Source organism: Morus notabilis, unplaced genomic scaffold (assembly GCF_000414095.1).
Source record: "Morus notabilis unplaced genomic scaffold, ASM41409v2 Scaffold54, whole genome shotgun sequence".
NCBI lineage: Eukaryota > Viridiplantae > Streptophyta > Magnoliopsida > Rosales > Moraceae > Morus > Morus notabilis.
The window spans coordinates 108,633-131,062 of NW_010365453.1; the positions used below are offsets into that span (position 1 = coordinate 108,633).

Below are 22,430 nucleotides of genomic sequence, written 5' to 3' on the forward strand. Positions count from 1 at the left end.
GTACATGATATTTATTCGTTTAATAGATTTGGATTCTCCTTTTACTAGTGAAGTGAAGATTGCTAGGGCCTTAAGCTTCACGCTGTTGTATTTTATTAGTTTACCCTTTTACTTACTTGTTATCTGAAAGATATGCTGAAACTTTGCATTTTTATGAATGATATTCTTCTTGCTATTATCATCATATCTGATTTTTTAGTTTGCCTTATTGGTGATGGGAATATTTTGTGATTAAAAGGAATGCTTGCATTTGCAGTTTTTATTCTACTCTTTGCTCCTTGATCCATTTAAAAATTCTGGGCTTCTCTAATTTTTGTATTATTTATTTAGAAATTATGATACAAAAAGGTGAATTTGCAGGTAATAGATAAATTGGTCTCGATCCCTTTAGGAGTTCATTGAGCCCCAAGATAATGGAGGCATTGATTTGTACACAAAATTGGCTGCGTAGTCGTGAGCACATCAACTTTATTAACATGGAAGAGTTTAATGAATATGAAGATATTGAGTCGGGTAATATTTTTACGTTTTACTTATTTTTTTTAACTTTATTTCATCTCCTTATTGTTTATTTTGTTGTCTTAAACTTGATTATGATGATTTTTTTTGTTATGTTTTCTTCTCAAGATTTGTCAAATTCTGTTGCAACACATGAGGGGCAAGTTGGGAATGAAGGTGCTTTATTCTAGATTAAACTGTTTGGAGTGGACTAAATTTCCTATTTTGTTGGACTATCTTTATATGGACTATTTATTTAACGTATTGTTAATTTTATTTTTGGACTTTATTGACTGTTAAGAAGTATATTTGATGTTATGTTAATGCTTATGGATTTTATGCTTTGGGACTGTTAAAAGATGTATGAAGTCATATATTAAAATTAGTTTTCACCAACCCGAGTAACCCAAGCCTACCCGAGGTCAGCCGAAAGGTTACGGGTTTGTAGACTTAAAAGAGTGTTGCGACCTAAAATTTTCTCAACCCACATTAATTGGGCCGGCTCAATTTTTCAGCTCAACCTGACCCTATCTGACCGAATTACACCACCACTGGAGATGACTACTCGTCTGGCCGAATTACACCACCACTGGAGATGACTACTCGTGTGGATATATTCTCGTCTTTAGGAGATAAATCCTTCTCGATTAACGTATCTTGTCTATCATAATTTGATATTTAATTATTTGAAATACAAATATCAATTGTTGGTATAATCCACGCTGGTTAAGTTTGAACTGCATAGCCTCAATTTTTACCTCCGTGCCTTACTTCTCTAATGGTGACACGATATTGCTTCTCAGCTATCTTGGGCTTAAGTGGGCTTCATAAAGCTTTTGGGCCTTATTTATTGGGTCGCTACTTTAAACCCAATAACAAGAATCTTTAAAACTGAACATCGGATATTATAATAAGACAAAAATATATATTCTTAAGGGTGTAGGTGAAATTTTAGCAAAAAAAAAAAAAACGTAGGTGAAAAGAACACACAAAATAATAAGAATCGATGCCTTAGTCTCCAAATTAATTTAAAAATATATGGTTGATTTGACTTGCAATAAAGCGGTTGTTTAAGAATTAAAAGTTTTCGTTCATATCACTTATTTAAGTTTAAAATTTAAATTTTATTATAATAAAAAGTTATTAAAAACAGTTACATCTAATTTTTTTTATTATAATAAAAAATTCTCATATAAAATTACATTTTAAGTTAAATTAAAACATCGAATCAGCGAATTAAACGTGCTGTTAATCTTTAATTGTTAACTTAGCATCACAGTCTTTCTGTTTTTGAAGAATTATTCATGTAACCGCTTCTATGACATTCATTGTACATTTTTCTCTAAGCATCTTCGTTCGTGTGAATCCAACCTTTCTAATCAAATTAAAGCCTTTTAAGATTTTCTTTGAAGTTTCTCTGTATCTTCAGTTGTCTGGTCTGGGTATCTCAATGCCTAGACTTCCACGCCAAATTAATAAAAACACAAGCCAAAGAAGGGAAAGAATAAGAAATAAAATAAAAAAGAGGCATAAACTTCCACAATTTGACAGAAAAAGACAGCCTTCATTCTTTATTGGGACAAGCGGACGAAAACGTCCAAAAGTTCTTTTAATTGAATGACGATTCTACCCCTGCTGCCTTCCTATCTAAGCTAGCTCACGAAGAACAAGAGTTGTAACTCTTCCCTCCAGTTGTCAAGGAAAGACAAATCATTGAAAAATTAAAAAAATAATAATAATAAAAAAGAACCAAACGAAGGTGGAAGACTGTTCTGCTTCCATTCCACACCTCGGGGAATGACAATTTTACCCCTTCAAGGGAAAGTGGACGACTGCTTCTGTTTCCATTCCATTTCCACCTGTCGAGGCTTGACAAACTCACCCTCCAGAACCTTCCTTAAAAACAATCCCTCCTGAAATGACATTTTTACCCTTGAGGAAGTCATGAAGAAACCCCACAGGCAACTTCAGTGAACAAACAGTCTGACCTCCCTCATTAATTATCTGTATCTTAGTTGTCTCCCATGGCCTCTCCTTCTCGGAAGACCCAACTCCCTAATTCTTTATATACTTCCCCAAACTCTCTCTCTTCCCAACAACAGAATCCCTCTTCATTTCTTTCTCTCTCTAGAATTTCCCTTCTCTCCATTTTTACTCTATTACTCTCTCTACATCTCATGGCTTCACAAAACCCACAATCCAATTTCCACGATTTCTTACCCCTAATGGCGGAAAAGCTCGGTGGGGACGGTCTTATAGGCGAGCTGTGCAGTGGATTTGATCTTCTGATGGACGGTGATAAAGGGGTCATCACGTTTGAGAGCCTAAAGAGGAATTCGGCCTTGCTGGGCCTTCAGGACATGAGCGATGATGATCTACGGTCCATGATGCGGGAAGGGGATTTCGACGGTGATGGTGCCCTCAATCAGATGGAGTTTTGTGTTCTTATGTTCAGATTGAGCCCCGAGCTCATGGAGGACTCGCGTATTTGGTTGGAAGAAGCTCTTCAAGAAGAGTTCAACACGACTTTTCATTGAAAATTACTAATTCTTTTCAACCGAAAAAAGAGGAAAAAAAGTTGTGGGTTGTGTTTTTCTTCTTTTTGGTTACAGATTGTTGTGTTTTTCGAATTGGAAGTTATTGAATTATACACTGAAGCAAATTGACAATTTGACACAAGTTTAGTATTTCTTGTCGTTGTTTTTTTGCTTTTTTATTTTTTTTGACTTGTCATTAAAAATTACTAATATTTGAAATTATAATATACACCGAAGCAAATTGACAATTTGACACAAGTTTATAATTTCTTCTTTTTTTTTTATATTATTTTTCCTTTTTGTTCCAAAAGTACACTCTAGTAAGCAGAGGAAAGTCGGGAAAAATCAAAGAGTATTTTAGGGCTTGTTATTTTAGAGTTTAATTTGAGTATAATTTTTTAGTTGAATTTGAGTTATAATTTGAGTTAAATTTGAGTTATAACTTGATTTGAATTTGTAACTTGAGTTTGTGTTTGATTGTGTACATTTGAGTTATGATTTGAGATAAAAATCTTTTTGAGTTAATGCTGATGAAAAATTTTAATAGGGTATATGGGTTGGGTTTTATTCATCTTTTCGTTGTCAACGCATAGAAAAAAAATCATCTCAATCAGAATTAAAACGAAAAAATTATAGCATTTTTAAAAATAGAAAAAATATTATTTATTAATTTGAGTTCGAGTTTCTGAATTCGAGTTAAAGGAGAAACTTGAACTTGAGTTTTAGTCCTAAACTCGAGTTTAAACTTAAAAAAATATGAACTCGAATAAAATTGTAACTCGAGTTGCACTTTTTTGAGTTTTTCACTCAAAAAAACAAGCCCTTAATAGCGTGTATTACAGATGTGGAGTGAAAAAAACTGCAGACGTTATCGTCTTCTCTAGTCTCGTCCGTGTCGGCAACAAAGTGGTATTGGGGGCTGACGCGAATGGAGACCAAGTCAAAATAAAAACACAAAAAAGAAAGGTTTCATCAACAATGCATTTAGGTCTCATTCATTTTATCGATTCAAGTTTTTAGTTTTAGGTTTTTACAGTAAAATTTTTTTAAAAAATGTCACATTTAACTTTCTACTACAGTAAAAAGCTCTCAGAAAATATCACATCTCAGCTCGAATTGAAAATTTAAATCTGTGAAGTGAACGAGACTTTATAACGTAACACTGGAGTCAGTATTTTAAGCTCCTTTCATTTTATCGATTTAAATTTAGAATTTATTACAACAAAAAATTTTTAAAAAATAATTACATTTAATTTTTTTATTATAATAAAAAAAATTTACATAAAGTTCATATCGTAACTTAAATTTAAAACTCAAATCAGCAAACTAAACGTGCCATTATTTATTGTTAGTTTAATTTTTTAATAGTCAGATTTGTAACAAAAATAGTGTTGCGTAACGTGCTGTAAATTTTTAATATAGACTTATACAAATTTAACCATTAAAAATTTAATCTAATAGTTAAAAATATTTACTATATTGGTAGATCACAAAAGAAGATGTCCCATAAAGTTTCTGAAAGAAAATTATTTTTCAATAGTGTTTTTGTTTTTTTTAAGTATTTTTTAATTTTTAAAAATAAAAATTCGTTTCATAAAAACAAATTAAAGGCACAAAATAAATCATAGATGAATGTTGGCCCAAAGTTATAAATTATGTTAAGTTTTGATAATTACAAACACACAATTACTAATCTTTTCATCTTGAGTATGATTAAACTTAGGTCTTATTTATTTTACCGATTTAAATTTTTTAATTTCAGTTTTGCTACTGTTAAAGCTCTCACAAAAAGTCACATTTAACTTTTTCTGCTACAGCTAAAAGCTCTTACGTAAAGTCACATCTCAACGAACTAAACGATGCCTTAGTTGATTATCAATTACATCCAACTCAAGTTTGAGAAAGAAAATTGAAGATTGAGCAAGCTTGTGGAGAATAAGTGTCCGTTTGTTTTTTGTATTCGTTTATAATTCGGAATCATAATTTATGATTCTCTACAGTGTTTTTCTCTCACAAAATACACACGTAAAACGAAAATGGTTTTGAATCATAATTCTGAATACATGAACCAAACATCACCTAAGAAGAGAAGAATTGAAGATAAATCAAGGTGCTTAAAATTGAAGATCAATCTGTTTTAATCGGTCTATCTTGTATTGATTTTGATCTCACTATATCATTTATTAATTCTAGAGTAGACTCTTGCACACACTCACTTTTAAATTTCCCACTCTTTTTTAAAAAACAATTTTAAATTGACTTAAATTATTATATATGTTGATTTTAAATTATTTTTTAAAGTTTGAATTTTGAATTGTGGAGACAGTTTTTAGTTGCAACCGGTTGACCGGTTATCGAGCTTCAGATTTTTCACTGGGCAACTGATGAAATTCAAACATAGTGTCTCCACCAGTTGACCAAAGGTAATTTGGCGGTCGACCAGTACTGTTTAAATGGTCATTTTTCTAACGAAAATAGTAGAAAATAGGCCAATATGAAAAGTTTAAGAAAGTATATAGGCCAATTTTTAGTTATAGAAATTAATAGGTCATAACTTGTCAAATTATGGTTCATAATCAGATAAGTTATAAACAAACTCGTCAAGTTATAGTTCAAAGCCAGACAAGTTATGGATAAAAACCGTGAATTACAGACAATAACTTGTCAAGTTATGGTTCATAACCAGACAAGTTATGGACAAAAACAGTAATTTGCCCTATTTATTAACTTATGTAAACTATTGGCTTATTAATTTTAATTCATCTCAAGTCTTAGCCTATTTTCCTATTTCTCCCTTTTTCTAACCGTTTGATAGCGATCCCAAACGGACAAAATTTGTTTCTTTTACCTATTGAAAGCCTTTTTTATGCCTAAAATGGGTAAGAATCATTTTATAGAGCTCCTATATTTGCACAAAAATCTAAAAGGATACTCTTTTACTTACATAATCATCATCTTCTCTTAAATTCTCTCTTGAACTTCTTACATGCTTTTGAATTCTTTCTTGATAGTGTGACATCATCATCTTCTTACCATTACTTTGTATTAAATTCTTTAATGGAGTGAGAGTTGAGAGATTTACTTGTCAAGAAACATTTTGTAATCTTCACTTGATTTGTTTCCAAGCTTTGTAAATCATGTTCATGTGGTTACTTGATCTCTAAAGAAAAATCGACGATTGTAGGAGGTTGAGAGAGCCTTGAGTAGAAGCAGTCACCATTATAAAATTGATAAATCGTGTTGAAAGGACGATCAGCTAGTGGAAGAGGTCTAATTGTGATGAAAATAGGAGATAGTGGACGTAGGCAATTTTTTTTGCCGAACCATAAGACTCCATTAACAATTTCTTTCCTCTTCTCTCTTTAGATTTTCACAATTTATTTCTTTATTGGTCTTTCCCTTGATTGATTAGCTTTTAGATATTGGGTTTATTGCTTCTCTTGTATTTCTTCAAAATGCTTCCTATTTTGCCTATCTTGTGTTTGATAAAATAATCATGTCGTGATTATTTTCATTATTTTTTGCTATTTGTTCTAATTTTCTAATAATTGTGATAATTTTGTAAATATTTTTAAAACTTAATTCACACCCCCGTTTTAGGTAGTCTTTTTTGGGATAACAATTGGTATTAGAGCTTGGTGCTTATTTTCCTTTAAAATGATTTTACAATCTTGAGCATGACTATTCAAAGCTTTTGAAATATGGAAAGTCATTCTACGAATAGACCTTCTTTTTTTAATGGGGGTGACTACAATTATTAAAAAGTTAAGATAAAAATTTACTTCCAATCCATTGAGTATTCTTCGTGGGAAGAGGTTCAAAATGACCCTATTGTGCCTACCAAAGCCGTTAAATGCAAAAAGGTTCCCAAAGAACCTAAGTAATGGAGTGATGACGACAAGAAAAATATATCCTTGAACGCTAGAGTTATTAACATTTAAAATAATCAAACTATCCTTAAGAAAAAGAGAAATAAAAATTAACACTTTCCAATATTACAAAAAATAAAAAATAAAAACACAAAAAAACTTTTTTCAATGGAATATGGCATATTTTCGAGGTCGAAATTATAAGTTTAATTTTTTTAATTTTTTAATTTTTTTAATTTTTATTCAAGGGTATTTTAGGTATTTTAAAGGTTAAAATCGATTGTTAACTGTGGAAAGGTATAAACTTATGCATTAAATCTAATTTGAAGGTATATATTTGATGAGATAAAAAACTAAACGTATTGTTCTTGAATAAACCCAAAACATAGAGTGTAAAAAGGTAAATATCCTTTTTAAAAAAGGGAGCTTTTTTGGTAAGATAAAAAAAATAGAGTATTATTTCATACTTTAAGTCCTCAAATTTGTATAAAAAACTATCTAATTTGCGTATTTTTCATTTTGATGTGATTTTAAACTATATTTAAGGTCAGAAACTGATCTTACCAGTAGGAAGATCCTATCGAAGAAAGTCTCTTTTAGAAAACGATTATATTGTGTTTGTGTATTGCCCTTTTTTCTTTTTAATGGAATATTGGCCTTTTTCTTTAAGAATATATTTTGGCTTTTTGTTTTTTCAAGGGAGGCTTCTTTTAGAAATTAAAAATTAAACTGTAAGAAATTACATTATAGGAATAAAGTGAAAAAATATATTTTTAAAAACACAAATAAAAAACTAAACTGAAAAAAATTCATAAAATAAAAAATAAAAAATAAAACACTTAAAAATTAAGAAATAAAGATAAAAAAGTAAAGAAAGGGACAAATAAAGAAAGAAAAGAGAAGGAGAATGAGTTGACGCGTGGTACTCTTAAGAAGAAATACTATAGTAAGATTAGATATGTACTTTGCTTTCTATATTTCCTTTTCTAATTCAACTGATGTTCATTTTCCCTGCTTTCTGTTTTATTTTTTATTTTCTTAAACAAATTCAATGGCCTTACGGCCTTTTGGAGATAATAACATCGTTTTAACATGCTCACTGTATAAGCACAAAATATCTCCATAGAATTAGACTGGTCGCTTTTGTCCTTTTTCATGAAATATTCGATTAGGCCGCGATAGCTAGTCGTAGTGATTTTGCCACCTATGAATTAGAGTATTAGACTGGTCGCATTTGTCCGTTTTCATCAAATATTCGATTAGGCTGCGTTGGCTAGTTGTAGTGATTTTGCCACCTATGAGGAGAGCCGCTCCGATCCACTACTGAATGTTAAGATAATGAAATGGATGACAATTCATTTACATATAAATTGGTGTTTGAGAGATTGGTGAATATTCAAGATGCCTAGTCCTATTCTTAATTTTCTAACGAAGTTTTTCAATTCTTCTTGTAGGGTGTGAAGTCTAAGTACTATTAATGAAATTAAGAGGCAATAACCGAGTTACCAGTTACAAGTAAAAGGATTGATTCGTTGCGGTAACAAGAGTGTTGATAAGCGTGAAATAAAGAAAAACAATCAATAAATACATAACAATTTATAGAAATTCGCTCATTAAGGAGTGCTACGTCTTTTATCAGGTTCTGGTTGTTTCACTATATACACTTCTAAAAAGCATTAGATTGAGTTGATGAGAGAAGAATAAAATAAGAGAGAAGAAAGAATGCTAAAAAATACATAGAATAATGGAAAACATGTGCTGAAAATAAGCGTGAGTGCTTGAGAGCGTGCTTGAGAACTCTAGTCATCATGATCAAGAGTGCCTAAGAGGTTGTTTGATTGGGAGATTCGTATCCCGATTCGAATCATAGTTCATGATTCGCTACAGTATTTTATCTCACAAAAAATACACGTAAATTAAAAATAATTCTAATCCATGAACCAAACGTCTACATGTCTTGTAATTATAGCTAAAGAGGCCACTACAAGAAAATATGCTTTTTGTAGCTGTTAATTATAGCGTTTTTTAAAAAACGTTACTGCGCCTATATATAATAGCGTTTAAAAATAGTTATAATATATATATATTAAAATTTCTTAAAATTTTAACGGGTTTGTTTTTTATATATTTAAATATATATAAGTACACACATTAAAAAAAAAGTTGGGCGGATAGTGAAAATTTTTTCCCCCAAATTTCACGTTTTGCCGCTCATTCGCCCCCTTTTGTTTTTCTCTCTTTTTTTTTTTTCCTTATCTCATTCACTCCACGCTGCCTTTTCTACTTTTCTACTCTCATTTTTTTACTCCACGCTGAAGTGAAGCTAGGTTTTCTTCTCTCCACCGCCGCTGGTTCTCTTCTCTCCACCGCTGCTCGTTCTCTTCACGGTGACCCTCTCTTTCCCACAGAAGTCACCCACCCTTACGGCCTTGCTTCTTCTTCTTCTTTCATCTCCGTCATCTCTCCTTAAGATTCGGCCTTGGAGAAGTTGTGTTCTTCTCATTTCTTCGTCAGATCGGCCTTCGTGAAGGCTTGTTCTTCTCATTTCTTCGTCAAATTTGGCCATCGGGAAGTCAGATTTCTTGCATTCGGCAGATTGGTTTCAGGTATTTCCCCTGCCCATTTTTTGTTTTTTTGTTTGTTTTCGTTTTGATGATTTGATCTGTGTTTGGAGTTTGGACCGATGGTTTAATCTGTGTTTAGGAATATGGTTTGGATTTGAGGGAGATTTAGGAATATGGTTTCTGTTTATTTTTCGTGAAGTCTTCTTCTTCTTCATCCTCATCAAATTCGGCCTTCGGGAAGTGAGATTCTCAGGTTTGTTTCAGCCTTTCAGGTATTCCCCATTTCTTCAACAAATAAGTTTTTTTTTTTTTTTTTTTTTCATGTTCAGAGAATCCACTTCATTGTGGATTTTTGACTTATGTGTTTACGTGTTTTCATTTTGATGATTTACGTGTTTTCATTTTGATGATTTATACGTTGAATGTGTTTTTTTGTGTGTGCATTTCTGTGTTAGGCTTTCTTAAATTTTGTATTTTCTGAGATTAAGATCAATACAGATTTGGAAAGAGGGCGACTGCATTGAGGTAATAAAAATGAGCAATTGACCTTCATTTGTACTTGTAAATTGTAGTTGAGTGTGGGTAATTTTTGAATCCTTTGAAGTTTTTTGTGGATGTTTTTGGTGGATTTCGCTATTTTTTAAGTATGGGTTAGTTAGATTTTGCCAATATTTATTTATTGGGTTTTGATTAGGACATCTGTTTGCATGGAATCAACTTATTTGGGCTTATGAGCTGGGGATAGTTTGATTATTTGAATTTTGGTAACTTGAATTTAGATGATCGTCTTTGGTGTTATTTTGATGCTATTTCATTCATTTCTAAGCAATGGATCTGTCTGATTTTTCATTCATGCTTTTAAAACTTGTTTCATTTTGATATTTTGCAGAAAGCTTGGATCGAAAGCTCAAGATTGTGGGTGTGTGTGTGTGTGTGTTTGTTTTGTTTCGTTTTTTTTTCCTGGCATAAAGCACCATTTTTGGTTTGACAAGCTAGTTTACTCTGGATACGATAAAAAACAAAGTTAATTTAATATAGCAATGTGCTATATTTATTTTGTTTTATATTAGTATATTCAAATTCTAATGATAAAAGTATTACCTAATAATTTTTGTAAATGGCACCTAGCAACCTATTGTTTGCATCCTCTTCTACATCATCATCTCTCATGTAATCTATTATTGCAGGTACAATTGATTTATTGCTTTATCTGTTTGTTTGCTGTCATATTCTAGTTTTGTTGACTACTAATGAGTTAAGATTATTTAGGTGATTCATTTTTCCTTCATATACCTCAGTCTAACAAGTCATAAGGTTGGTGTTTGTAAATTGCCTCTATAGATTTTGGGAATTCAAATAGTTAGCTGTGTTATTAGATATTGATTCAACCTAAAAAAAGCTACTTAGGTAGATATATGTTGGATATGAAGTTTTGTTTTTTTTTTCTTTTCCCTTGTAGTGCTTTATTTTTTTTTATTGACAGTAGAAAAACTATTGGGACTTCTTTGAGTTCAAGTACTATAAACTGGTAAGAATTTACCTTATTAGTTGTTTCAGTTTGCTTTATTTCAAGAGTAATTGATTACTCCTAAGTCCTGAGGAAGATGTACCAAAGATTGATAACTCATTAATTGTGTCTCCCTTCTCTTTTATTCTCTATTTTAGCATCTCTCCAATTCTGGATAAATAGAATTTGAAGATAGCTTGGAAATTTGGGGAATGCCAAACTCAAACCAGATTTAAAGTACTACTCTTTGCTCATGTACTTTTGGATTCTTTTTGTTAATTGGGTCCCTTGCTAAATCTTTTGTTGTGATAATGAAGTTCTTGCTTTGATTAATGAAATTCTTTGTAGCTTTAACTTGTGAATGGTTTATTTAGTGACAAGTGCTAACGTTTGCTTATTTTGCCACACATGTTTAAATTAGTGTCGTGGTGCCTTGTCTTATTTGTTGTTTTAGGTGTAGTCGTGACGCATCTATAATCTTTAGTGTAGTTTCTTACAGATTTTGACGTAGCTTCTCAAAGGTTAGTATTCCTACTTTGGACATTAGAATTTTAATTGTGTTGTTACTTGGCAATAAAGATGAAATATGAGTTAACTCGTAGGCACTTGTTGTTAATGTCTTGGGAAACTCAAGTGCTCTTGCTCACAAGTTTCTGGCTTTATAGTAAAAGTTGTTCTGCTGTTTAGTTGTATGATGTTTATCAATGGAAGCTTTGATTATAAAGTTGCAAACACTACCTTTGATTACTTTGTATTATTGCAAAAGGTCTAACTTTAACCTTTTCTCCTATGATTACTTTGTAGGATCTCTCGATCTACATAACAATATATGTAAGATACTCCGTCTTATAAGTTTGACATTAAATTTTTACCTAGTGCATCATTGAAGCCATGTTTTCTCTAATTCACTGCAAAACATATGTGGATGTGGCTATGTAGTTGTGAATGGTGTAACTAGTCCTTGCTTTATTTACAGGTTAAATGGTGGAAGTTTTAATTGAGTTTGATTATTGTTTTTGATAGTGGATCACTTTCTTACAGGTTAAACGATGGAGATGAATTTTTTGTTGAAGCATTTTGTCAAGATGGAAGGATTTACTTCACTATTTCACTTAGTTAGACGTTTTGGATATTTTGATATCTCCAGCTATTCCTCTGTTTTCTTTACTTGTTTTGAATATTAAGGTTTTGGACAGTGTATGAATTATGTTGTAGACGTAATTTTATTGCCAACTTGGTAGATACTGATAACAATTGATATGTTGAAAGTTTTTATGTTTTAATTTGAATGTTCCTATTTAGATATAAGATGTTGCTCGGAATCACCATCTATTTGAATGAATTGAAAATGATATCAATAATAATTTTAAAAAACTACAAGAGTATGAACATGACAAGGAAAAAAAACTATTAATCTGTATCATAGCCATGCTAAATAGCTGTAAGAAGTTGAAAATAACTTGTCTTAAATGCTATAATACCTCAATTCTATAGCGCTTTTCATAACTCTTTTAGAACGCTATGTTTTCTTAGGATTTTTAATAGCGTCCGATGTCCTAGTGCTGCACAAAATACTATTACTAGTGACTAATAGCGTTTTTGGTCAGCTACTAATGCTGATATTTCTTGTAGTGGGCTCTATGGTTGTTTTCTGTTTTCTTGGGCAATTTGGCCTTTAATGTTTGATCCTTATTTTTTTTGGGCGATATTTGACCTTTATTAATAAATTCACTTAGCTATTGACTAGTCAAATGTGATTTGTTGTCCATTAAGAGTTGATTCTGCTCCTTTATTGCTTGATTTGCGGGGGATTTTGTTTCCTTATTTTGAGAGCTATTAATCTCGCTCATTGAGCGTGTTTTTTATTGCCCAAGTAAATTGTTAACCTCTTTCCTCTTTAATTCTTCTAACTTGACTTGACTGGTTGATTTCTTCCTCTTTTTAGATAATTTTGTTTTTCAATTCCTATTTTAGGAGTATATTGAGGATATTCTCTCATAACTTCTTGCCCAAGACTGTGTATCGACTCGTAGAATCGACCGGTGAAGTTGATTGATCAATAAGTCATCTTAGCATGTTTGGGGAGTCACATTGACTTATTTAGTGTCCAATCGGAACCTAAATTGTCACGTATACATGAGAGATGAGGTACGAAATGTTCTCTTTTAGTCTTATAATTCGTGAGAAATTTGTCAAGGTTTCTTTTGATGTATTTTGTTATTTTTTAAAATAGTTACTCGTAGTATCGTTATTTTAATTGTATGCGGTTGTAATAAATTAGATGTTAATAAAAAAATATACAACAATTAATGAGATTAAATTCTTAGCAAGTCACATTATCAATTGTTATTATAATATGTTATTATTAGAAACTGAACCATTGAAATATGTCTATATGTGTGTGTGTATATATATGTACATGTATATACTCACGAAATAGAGAATGTGAAGAATGTAAAGAAATATTCTACCAAACTAAACACTTCTTGAGATGAAGACACCATCACAAACAATTTTTATATAAATTTCAAAGCGTATTGGTAGGGTATGAAAGGAGGGGGAAAAAAAAAAGAAAAAGAGAAAAGAGAGAGAAAAGGGAAAGCAACAAGAATATATATGATATGGAAATTGGCATGTTAATAGCTTTGTATTCTATATATACCTGTACTCAAACACTACTTCAAACTATTCCAACTAAGAGAGCAGAACTTTATTTTGAAAGAAATTAAGAAAAACAAACAAAGTAGAAACGTGCAAGTATATGTATGTACGTATTTATATATACGTAAGCTGACATAGAAAAAAATCAGGGAATCTCCTTTTCTGGAATAAAAACAAAGTTTTATGATAAGATTTATATCAATTTCAACCACATGTAATTCGTGTTCTCTTTCCAGCTTTTAAAGATGAAGAGTCATATACTTTCTACTGACATATGATTGCCGTTTCGTTTTCATTAGAATAGAAAAGTTGTGTGAACAAGAAAATTCCTCTTGAAGTTCATATAAAGCAGCCAAACCTTAACGGTACAGTGGATACATACACACACACACACACACACACACACACACACACACACACACACACACACACATATAAATTTGTGTCCACAATACTTTCTGAAACAATGAATTTTTTTGCTTTTATGTTGATCAATGCTATTTTGATCTTATTATTTTCTGCAGTTTCCTTTGGAGTCGACAGTATTAGCTCTTCTCAATCTATCTGTGATGGACAAACCTTGGTTTCTAGAAGTGGAATGTTTGAGTTTGGTTTCTTCAGTCCGGGAAATTCAAAGAATCGTTACGTGGGAATTTGGTACAAGAAAATCCCGGTTCAAACTGTCATTTGGGTCGCGAACGGATGCAGCCCGATTACTGATTTCTCTGGCTTGTTGATGATAAACAGCACAAGCAGTCTTGTGCTTTTGAATCAGAACAAGAGCGTTGTTTGGTCGACAAGCTCATTGAAACAAGCCAACAAACTGACGCTACAGCTTGTAGATTCTGGAAATCTTGTTCTAAGAGATGAGGAAGATAGAAACACAGAAGACTATTTGTAAAGCTTTAATTATCCTTCAGACACACTGCTAGCGGGGATGAAAATCGGATGGGACTTGAGGAGAGGTCTTACCTGGCGCTTATCAGCATGGAAGAGCTGGGATGATCCGTGTTCTTCAGATTTTACATTCGGAATTGAGTTCCGAGAAGGATACATCTGACAGGGCGGGGTGGAGTATTTTCGAACAGGGATTTGGAATTGCATAGGATTAAGTGGGGCGCCGGACCTAAACCCCGAGAATCTGATTTTTGCTTATAAGATTGTTTACAATGCTAATGAAACATACTACATGTACAACCTCAAGAACAGCTCAGTGATCTCACGAGTTGTTTTGAACCGAACAACTAGAACGAGACAACGACTTATTTGGACGGAGAGAAATAACAGTTGGAGGGTTTTTGCTTATGTGCCTAGAGACTTTTGTGATATCTATGGTCAGTGCGGAGCCAATGCGAATCGTGTCATAAACAAGAATCCTCTATGCCAGTGTCTGAAGGGATTTGAGCCTAAATCCCCAGAGAACTGGAAATTGAGGGAATGGTCAGAAGGGTGTGTTCGCGACAATCCGCTGAGCTGCCAAGATAAAGATAAAAATAAAGATAGAGATGAAGATGATTTTGTCAAATTAGTTGGCTTGAAACTGCCTGACACTAGAAGAATTTGGATTAGTGAGAGAATGAATCTGAAGGAATGCAGGGCTAAATGCTTGAGCAACTGTTCTTGTACCACTTATTCGAACAGAGATAACAGAGAAGGAACGGATTGTCGCAACTGGTTTGGTGTTTTAAGGGATATTCGACAAATTCCAGAAAGTGGACAGGATTTGTACATTCGAATACGAGCTTCCGAGCTAGGTATGCTCATACTTAGTTAACAAATCTTATTATAAATACTTGAGATATGTTATTAATTAAGTATAGGCTTTTGCTTTCATATCAAGTCCATACTGATTTCTCATGTCTATTGCTTCCAATCTGATATGTCAATTTCTTTTTGTGTCGAAATGACAAAGAAAAAGCAGAAACCGCTCGTATGGTGCGAGGAGTGATAGTTCTAGCTGTTCTTGGAGCTTTTCTTGTGGCGCTCTTAGTCGGAAGCTACTTTTTATGGAGGAGATGGAAGGTCACAATTATTTTTGTTTTTAATTGGAAACATGTACATACATACATACGTACATACAAATATACACACACACATATGTATGTATGTTTATTATTATGTTTAATTAAGCTAACTTCTTTGTCCTTATGGTCGCTGATTTGGGTATCATTTGTTTTTTGTTTTTGTTTTTTATTTTTCTTTTTATTGAGAGAAAACAGGGGGAAATAAGAAAGTAAGTCAGAAAGAGGAAGATTTGGAGCTCCCATTGTTCAACTTGTCCGCAATACTTGCTGCCACTGGCAATTTTTCGGAGAACAACAAGCTCGGAGAAGGTGGTTTTGGACCTGCATACAGAGTAAGCTTTTCATGTGTTAGTTCAAAGGCATAATGGATATTGGAAAGCATTTGAAATATACGAAAAAGGCCTTTTACAATTCTTTTGACAGTGTGAGGATTCAGGGTAGACTAGAAGATGGACAAGAGATTGCTGTGAAGAGGCTTTCATCGGGTTCAGGACAAGGAATGGACGAGTTTAAGAACGAAGTAATACTAATTGCGAAGCTTCAGCACCGGAATCTTGTGAAGCTTACTGGTTGCTGCATTGAAGGAGAAGAGAAGTTGCTGGTTTATGAATATATGCCCAATAAAGGCCTAGACTCTTTCATTTTTTGGTTAGAACACAGCTTAGTCTATTAAAAAAAACATTTTTCATTATTGCAAATGTTTGTTTTTACTTTGATTATTTTAAATATTTTTTTGCAGATAATGTGCAAGCTAAACTATTGGATTGGCCAAAGCGCTTCCAAATCATATGCGGAATTGCTCGAGGGCTCTTGTATCTCCATCAAGATTCCAGATTGAGAATTATACATAGAGATTTGAAAGCTAGTAATGTCCTACTTGATAATGAGATGAATCCTAAAATTTCAGACTTCGGCATGGCGAGCACTTTTGGTGGAGATCAGACGGAAGGGAACACAAATAGAGTAGTAGGAACTTAGTGAGTTTTCTTGCCATGCTCTTTATGTAAAATTTAACTCTGTTCCATGAAAAATGAATTTCATTACTTATTGATGACAATGATTGGTGCAGTGGCTACATGGCACCCGAGTATGCTTTCAGTGGCTTATTCTCAACAAAATCCGACGTATATAGCTTTTGTGTAGTGGTATTGGAGATCGTAAGCGGAAAGAGAAGTAGATTCTTTCACAATGAAAATCATGGTCTCACCCTTATTGGACATGTAAGAGTCAAAATTCTTGATCTCTTATTTAAATTGAGAATAAGGATTTTCGTAAGAAAAAAAGAGAGATCCTACTCAAGTAATGCGGGCCCCACACCGATGATATCGACCTGTTGTGAGTAGTGGTGGCTGGTACTACAGATACCAGATAGCATGACACATCAGTTACTTTTTACATTTATAGGCATGGAAGTTGATGAAGGCAGCGAGGATATTTGAACTTATTGATGTGTGTTTGAGGGAATCACACAATGCGGGCGAAGTATTGCGTTGCGCCGCCCACATTGGTCTACTATGTGCGCAACAACGCCCTACCGATAGACCAAGCATGTCGTCTGTCATCCTAATGTTGAGTAGTGAGAGTGAGTTGCCTCAGCCAGAAGAGCCTGCATGCTATTTCATGGCAGTGGATTCACAAGAAGATGATCGTTTCTCATGTACAACAAACAATGTGACAATATCTGAACTTGTGCCTAGATAAGGGTTACTATGTAATCATGAAACTAGTCGCGCATTGAAACAACAAAAATGGAAACTTTCAAGCAGTGTCGAAACCAGCTTAGGCTCTGTGATGTACATGTGGCACACTAAATGGATTCAAGAACAATGTCAATGCTAGATCACCAAGTCAGAAGTTAGTTAAGGATATTTTAAATAGTTTTAGTTTTAGTTTTAGTTAGGTTTTTTTTTTTTTTTTTTTTTTTTTTTTTTTTTTTTTTTGTAATGTTACCAATAAGTCTTTTGGAATCTTGTAGGTCTCGTTCATTTTGCCGATTTGAGTTTAGAATTTGAGTTTTGTTACAGTAAAAAGCTCTCAGAAACAGTCACATCTAACTTTTTTATTACAGTAAAAAGTTCACACAAAATCATATCTCAACTCGAATTACAAATTCGAATCAGTGAAGTGAACGAGCTAGTAATGTCAGTTGAGAGAATTTGGGGGGAGAAAACTATTTTGGGAAAAGAGTTTGGGAAGAGACTAGAGAGAGTTTTTGATACGGCCAGTCCTCTGCCAATGGACCTGGCCTTCACTCCTCTGCCCATGAACCTGGCTCTGGAACAGCAGGCAGAAACCAAAGGGGAGACCACAGACGAAGCCCAGAAGGAGGCCCAGCTGGGAAGGCCCAAACGCACCATCAAGAAACCTGAGTGGTTGAATGACTATGTGAGTTGAAGAATGGCTGAAGTCGTTTATGGAAGTTGAGGTCGTTTTCCGGATTATGCTTGAATGTACTGAATAATGCTTGCTGAGTTGTAATGTCTCTTTATTTGCCATTTTCTGTTGTAACGTCCCAGCCTTGGAGTCCTTGGTTGGTTAGGCGATTCCCCGTAGTTCTCGCTAGGCTGAGGCCATTTAAGCGGAGATTGTAAGGAAGTTAGTTATCAAAGAATTAAAATAGAATTTTTCCTCCTTCCTGCTTGCCTTCTTCTTTTCCTGTTTTCTTATTCCTCTTGGAGTTAACACCTGCTCGAAAGGTGCCTGCGCAGGAAGATCCGTATCAGTTTTCTTGGTGTAAAATTTCATTGGTTAATCAAATTTCTTGAGGTTTTCTTTTCGGATCCGTTTTCCAAAGTTATCTTAAGTTTTTGATGATATTAATAGGTATCTTCAAGTTTTAAAAAATATCTTTTAGATTCTCTTTGAGGTCTTTTTTGGGACATAAAAATTTTAAATTGCCCTTCTAAATAATCAATTAGAAATTAAAAATTTTGCTCAGAATCAAATTTTACAGAAAATTTTAAAATTTTATGTTTTATTGTTGAGAATATTTTTAATTTTGTGTAAAAGTTTTAGTTTCTAATTAATTAAGGGTAATTTGGAAAGTTTTTCTCTCAAAAAATGACCTCACAGTATTTAGGAGATGTTTTGTAAAAACTTTAAGTACCTATTTAATATTATCAAAAATATAAACTGCTTTCGAAATGTTTTCATATAAGATAGAGTACTAAAATAATTATATCCCTTGTATCTTTGTGTACTTCTTTAATTAGTGTGCACTTTTTCATGGTCTGCCCCTTACCTCCTCTCTCTATGTCTCTCTTAATCATAATTTCTTGGTTTCATCTCAGGCAATTAGTTTTTGTTAGCACTTACAATATAAGTCATGATATGATAATACGATTTGAAAGATATATAAATATTATGGGTTTAGTGCATATATGGGTCGACATGAAATTGACAAGAAAAACACAGATCAAAATTGAGGTGGACCATCCCAACCCAAACATGGTATGAAACCAGTAAAAAATTTTTAAAAAATTGTATCACCTGTTTTGAATTTTGGTATGAAATTGTGATATCATGATAGTTGTTCCCAAAATCTTATGTTATTATTTACTCAATTTTGATGGATGTTATCACATTTTACCGGGTTATTTATATTAATTTCTTTCTAATATGTAAAAAACTCACATTAAGTATTTAATTTTCCTGTCGATCATGCGTTTATGGGTGATTTCATGCCATGAGTCATTTTCGTTGTTGTGTCAATCTATAAAATGGTCGAGTCATATTTGTGTTGTAATTTTTAAAATTTTCATGCTACGGGTCGTGTTCGGGTTGGGTGAAAATTTAAGAACCGAACAAAACACGACATAAGTAGCTCCCATTTGGTTCGTTGGCTTTGAAAAATTCAAACTGTATAGTTTAAATTATAGTTTGAATTGATATTTTGATGTGAAGTTAAAATTTTAATTTAAATAGGAAATAAAATTTGAATTTATATTAAGTAGGTGTGAAAAATAAAGAGAGTGAACACATTTTTACTGTTAAAAATAATTTGAAAGATTAAACTAAAAAAGGAGCTAAACTTTAAGTTAGACAGTTTAACTATAATTCAAACTGCATGCTTACTAATATTTATGAAAATTGCGCTCACCGATTAAATTGAACTTAACTAGTGAAACAAACACGGGCTAAATACGTGACACGCATTGTCGTATAATACTGATGTCATTTTTTGCTGTAATGCATTTCTTTTCTTTCTTTCATGTCATTTCGAGCTATATGTTGTTTCTTCGAGTCCGAGATTTCTGATTTCCACCCTATCATGTCAACGGCCATTGAAGACGAAACATTCAAAATTCTCTCGACGAGGTCTCTGAGGCTTCGTTCATTTCACCAATTCGAGTTTAGAATTTGAGTTTTTTTACAGTAAAAAGCTCTTAGAAACATTCACATCTAACTTTTTTGCTACAGTAAAAAGCTCTCACATAAAATCACATCTTAACTCGAATTAAAAACTCGAATCAGCAAACTAAATGGGCCCTGATTCTCTTCCAGCTATTAAGTTTCTAACCGATATGGACAGGACTTTTAAGGACTTCACGGTAAAGGATTATACTTTCAGAATTATGCTGATTCTTTCGCTTCGATGGTGCATCTTTCAGATAATCTTTAAGGACAGTTGGAAATGTTGTGCTTCGTTGGGTCCATTACGTTCTGTTTGGTTGCTGAGAAAAAGGGTTTTCTTATTTTCCTCTATTTTCTTCAGATTCAAGCTTTTGCTGTCCAAATCTTTGTCGGATAAGAAAACTACAGAATCTTGTGTGCGTGGTTTTCTTTTATTGTTTATTTATTTATTTCTTTCCCATTTCTTAATTAGATTGAATATTTGTGGAGATTATGGATAAAATTCATGAATAAATTATTATTAATTTTAGTATTATTTTTGTATATTTTTATAGTTAACATCGTCATATTAGCAGTGTGAGGGTAAAATGACTTCTATGTCACTTAGGTTAAAATTATCATTTAAAAGCATCTCAAAAAGACTTTTAACTCTCTCCCGCCCATTATCTCTCTCTACACCTCATTTTCGGCTCTCTCTCTACACCCCATTTTTGGCTCTCTCTCTCTCTCAAGTTTGACCTCTCTCTTTACTCGGTCTCTCTCTTCCCTACGCCTTCATTCCCTCGTCGCCAATACTCCAGTTGTGCACCAGATCGAGGTTGGTACACATTTTTTTTTTTGTTTTTCTTTCATTTTTGTCTTTAAATTTATTTTTCGGGAGACTTAGATATAAAACTCGAAAAAAATGACTGGGTTGAACTTAATGTGATATGAATTAAAAATATCCTTCGTTAATTTGAGATTTTAGATGATTTATAACTGATATGTAAATTGATTGTAACGACCAACACGTCAAAGACATAGTTGACCTTGGGAGTCATAGTATTATGACTCATAGTGTTATATGTCCGGTCATAATACTATGACTAGTCAGTCATAACAGTATGAGTCAAATTATAACAGTATGAGTCAAAATGGCCGATCATTGTCCGGTCATAGTATTATGACCGGCCATAAGGCAGTCATAGTGATATGACTGTCCGGACATAATATTATGACTAAAATGATCCATAGAGTTATGACTGGCACACTATGACTGCCTTATGACCGGCCATTACACAGTGTTATGACTGGCAATTTCTAATGATTCAATGACGACTAGGAGTAATTGCATGTTGATTAACAATTATTGCTTTTGAAATTATTTAGGAATGATTGTCGGATTGAACGTCTTCATCAAGTACAATAGACATTGGGACCGTGCTTCGAGATACGTCGGTTGTGAAATGAAAGGGGATATTGGTCCCCACCAACACAACTTATATTGGTCTTATAGATTTAGTGAGAAATGTGCTTGGGATTCAGCCACAAGGAAAAAGTTTATACTTAAGATATGTTGTTGAACACGGAAAAACTCTTGTGAAGATATCGTCTGACTATGATGTCACATTCTATCAACGACGTCTCTTCCTCTAAAGCCTTTATTTTCTTCTAAGATGACAAAAAATGGTAAAAACAACAATAAATACAAAAAAATAAGAAAACCAAACAAAGTTATTAACCAAAGTACTGTGACTGACACACTAAGATTCTGACCATTGGGTGTGCTGGTTCCCGAATCGAATTCGGGTGCGGAAGCGTGGTAGGAAACAGCGGATCGTGTATAACAAAAATTTTCATAAAACTTTTGACATACTCTATAGATTATATTAATTTATGCACAAATAAATTAATCACATTAATTTACATGATTCAAGGATCAACCGAAAAAATACCTGGAAGCCGACTCGGATGATAACTTGAATTTCTTTGACCACGAACAGTCCTTGCTCCAAGCTTTGTGTTTAGAATACTAAAGTCTTCCACGTTAATTCCTTGATTCCACGTAGACGTGTGTGTGGGCACACGTGAGACAAAAACAGGTTTCTTAAACACTCGAATTTCCACAAACACCAACGCATGCACGATGTGGAATTTTTGGAGAAAAATATTTTGCTCTCTTTTTTCTCTATGAGAAATTCGGCCACCTCTGAAAAACTAGGGCTGAAAATATGTTAAAAATTGTCTCTACAATTTTCTATCTTTCTCATATTTAAAGAGAAGAAGTCAAACTTCAAAATAGAATCAAATCCTTATCTCCAATTTTGAATTTGGAACAAAAAAATCCCTTCCCCTTATCCACTTGGGGCCGGCCACACTCTAGGGTTTTATCCCTGTGTGTGGCGCCTATATCAGATAGGGAAGGAAGAGATTTTATC

The 22,430-nt window shown here is 33.1% G+C and overlaps 1 protein-coding gene and 1 pseudogene across 1 annotated transcript; both read left to right on the forward strand.

Moving 5' to 3' along the window:
* The first annotated feature begins 2,470 nt into the window (after positions 1-2,470).
* Positions 2,471-3,177, forward strand: LOC112093557 (calcium-binding protein PBP1-like). The gene has a single exon (XM_024172241.1). It carries the CDS (start codon positions 2,523-2,525, stop codon positions 3,033-3,035), a length of 513 nt encoding a protein of 170 aa, XP_024028009.1. The 5' UTR covers positions 2,471-2,522; the 3' UTR covers positions 3,036-3,177.
* A 10,899-nt stretch (positions 3,178-14,076) lies between these two features.
* LOC21396878 lies at positions 14,077-17,560 on the forward strand (annotated as a pseudogene).
* The last annotated feature ends 4,870 nt before the right edge of the window (positions 17,561-22,430 follow it).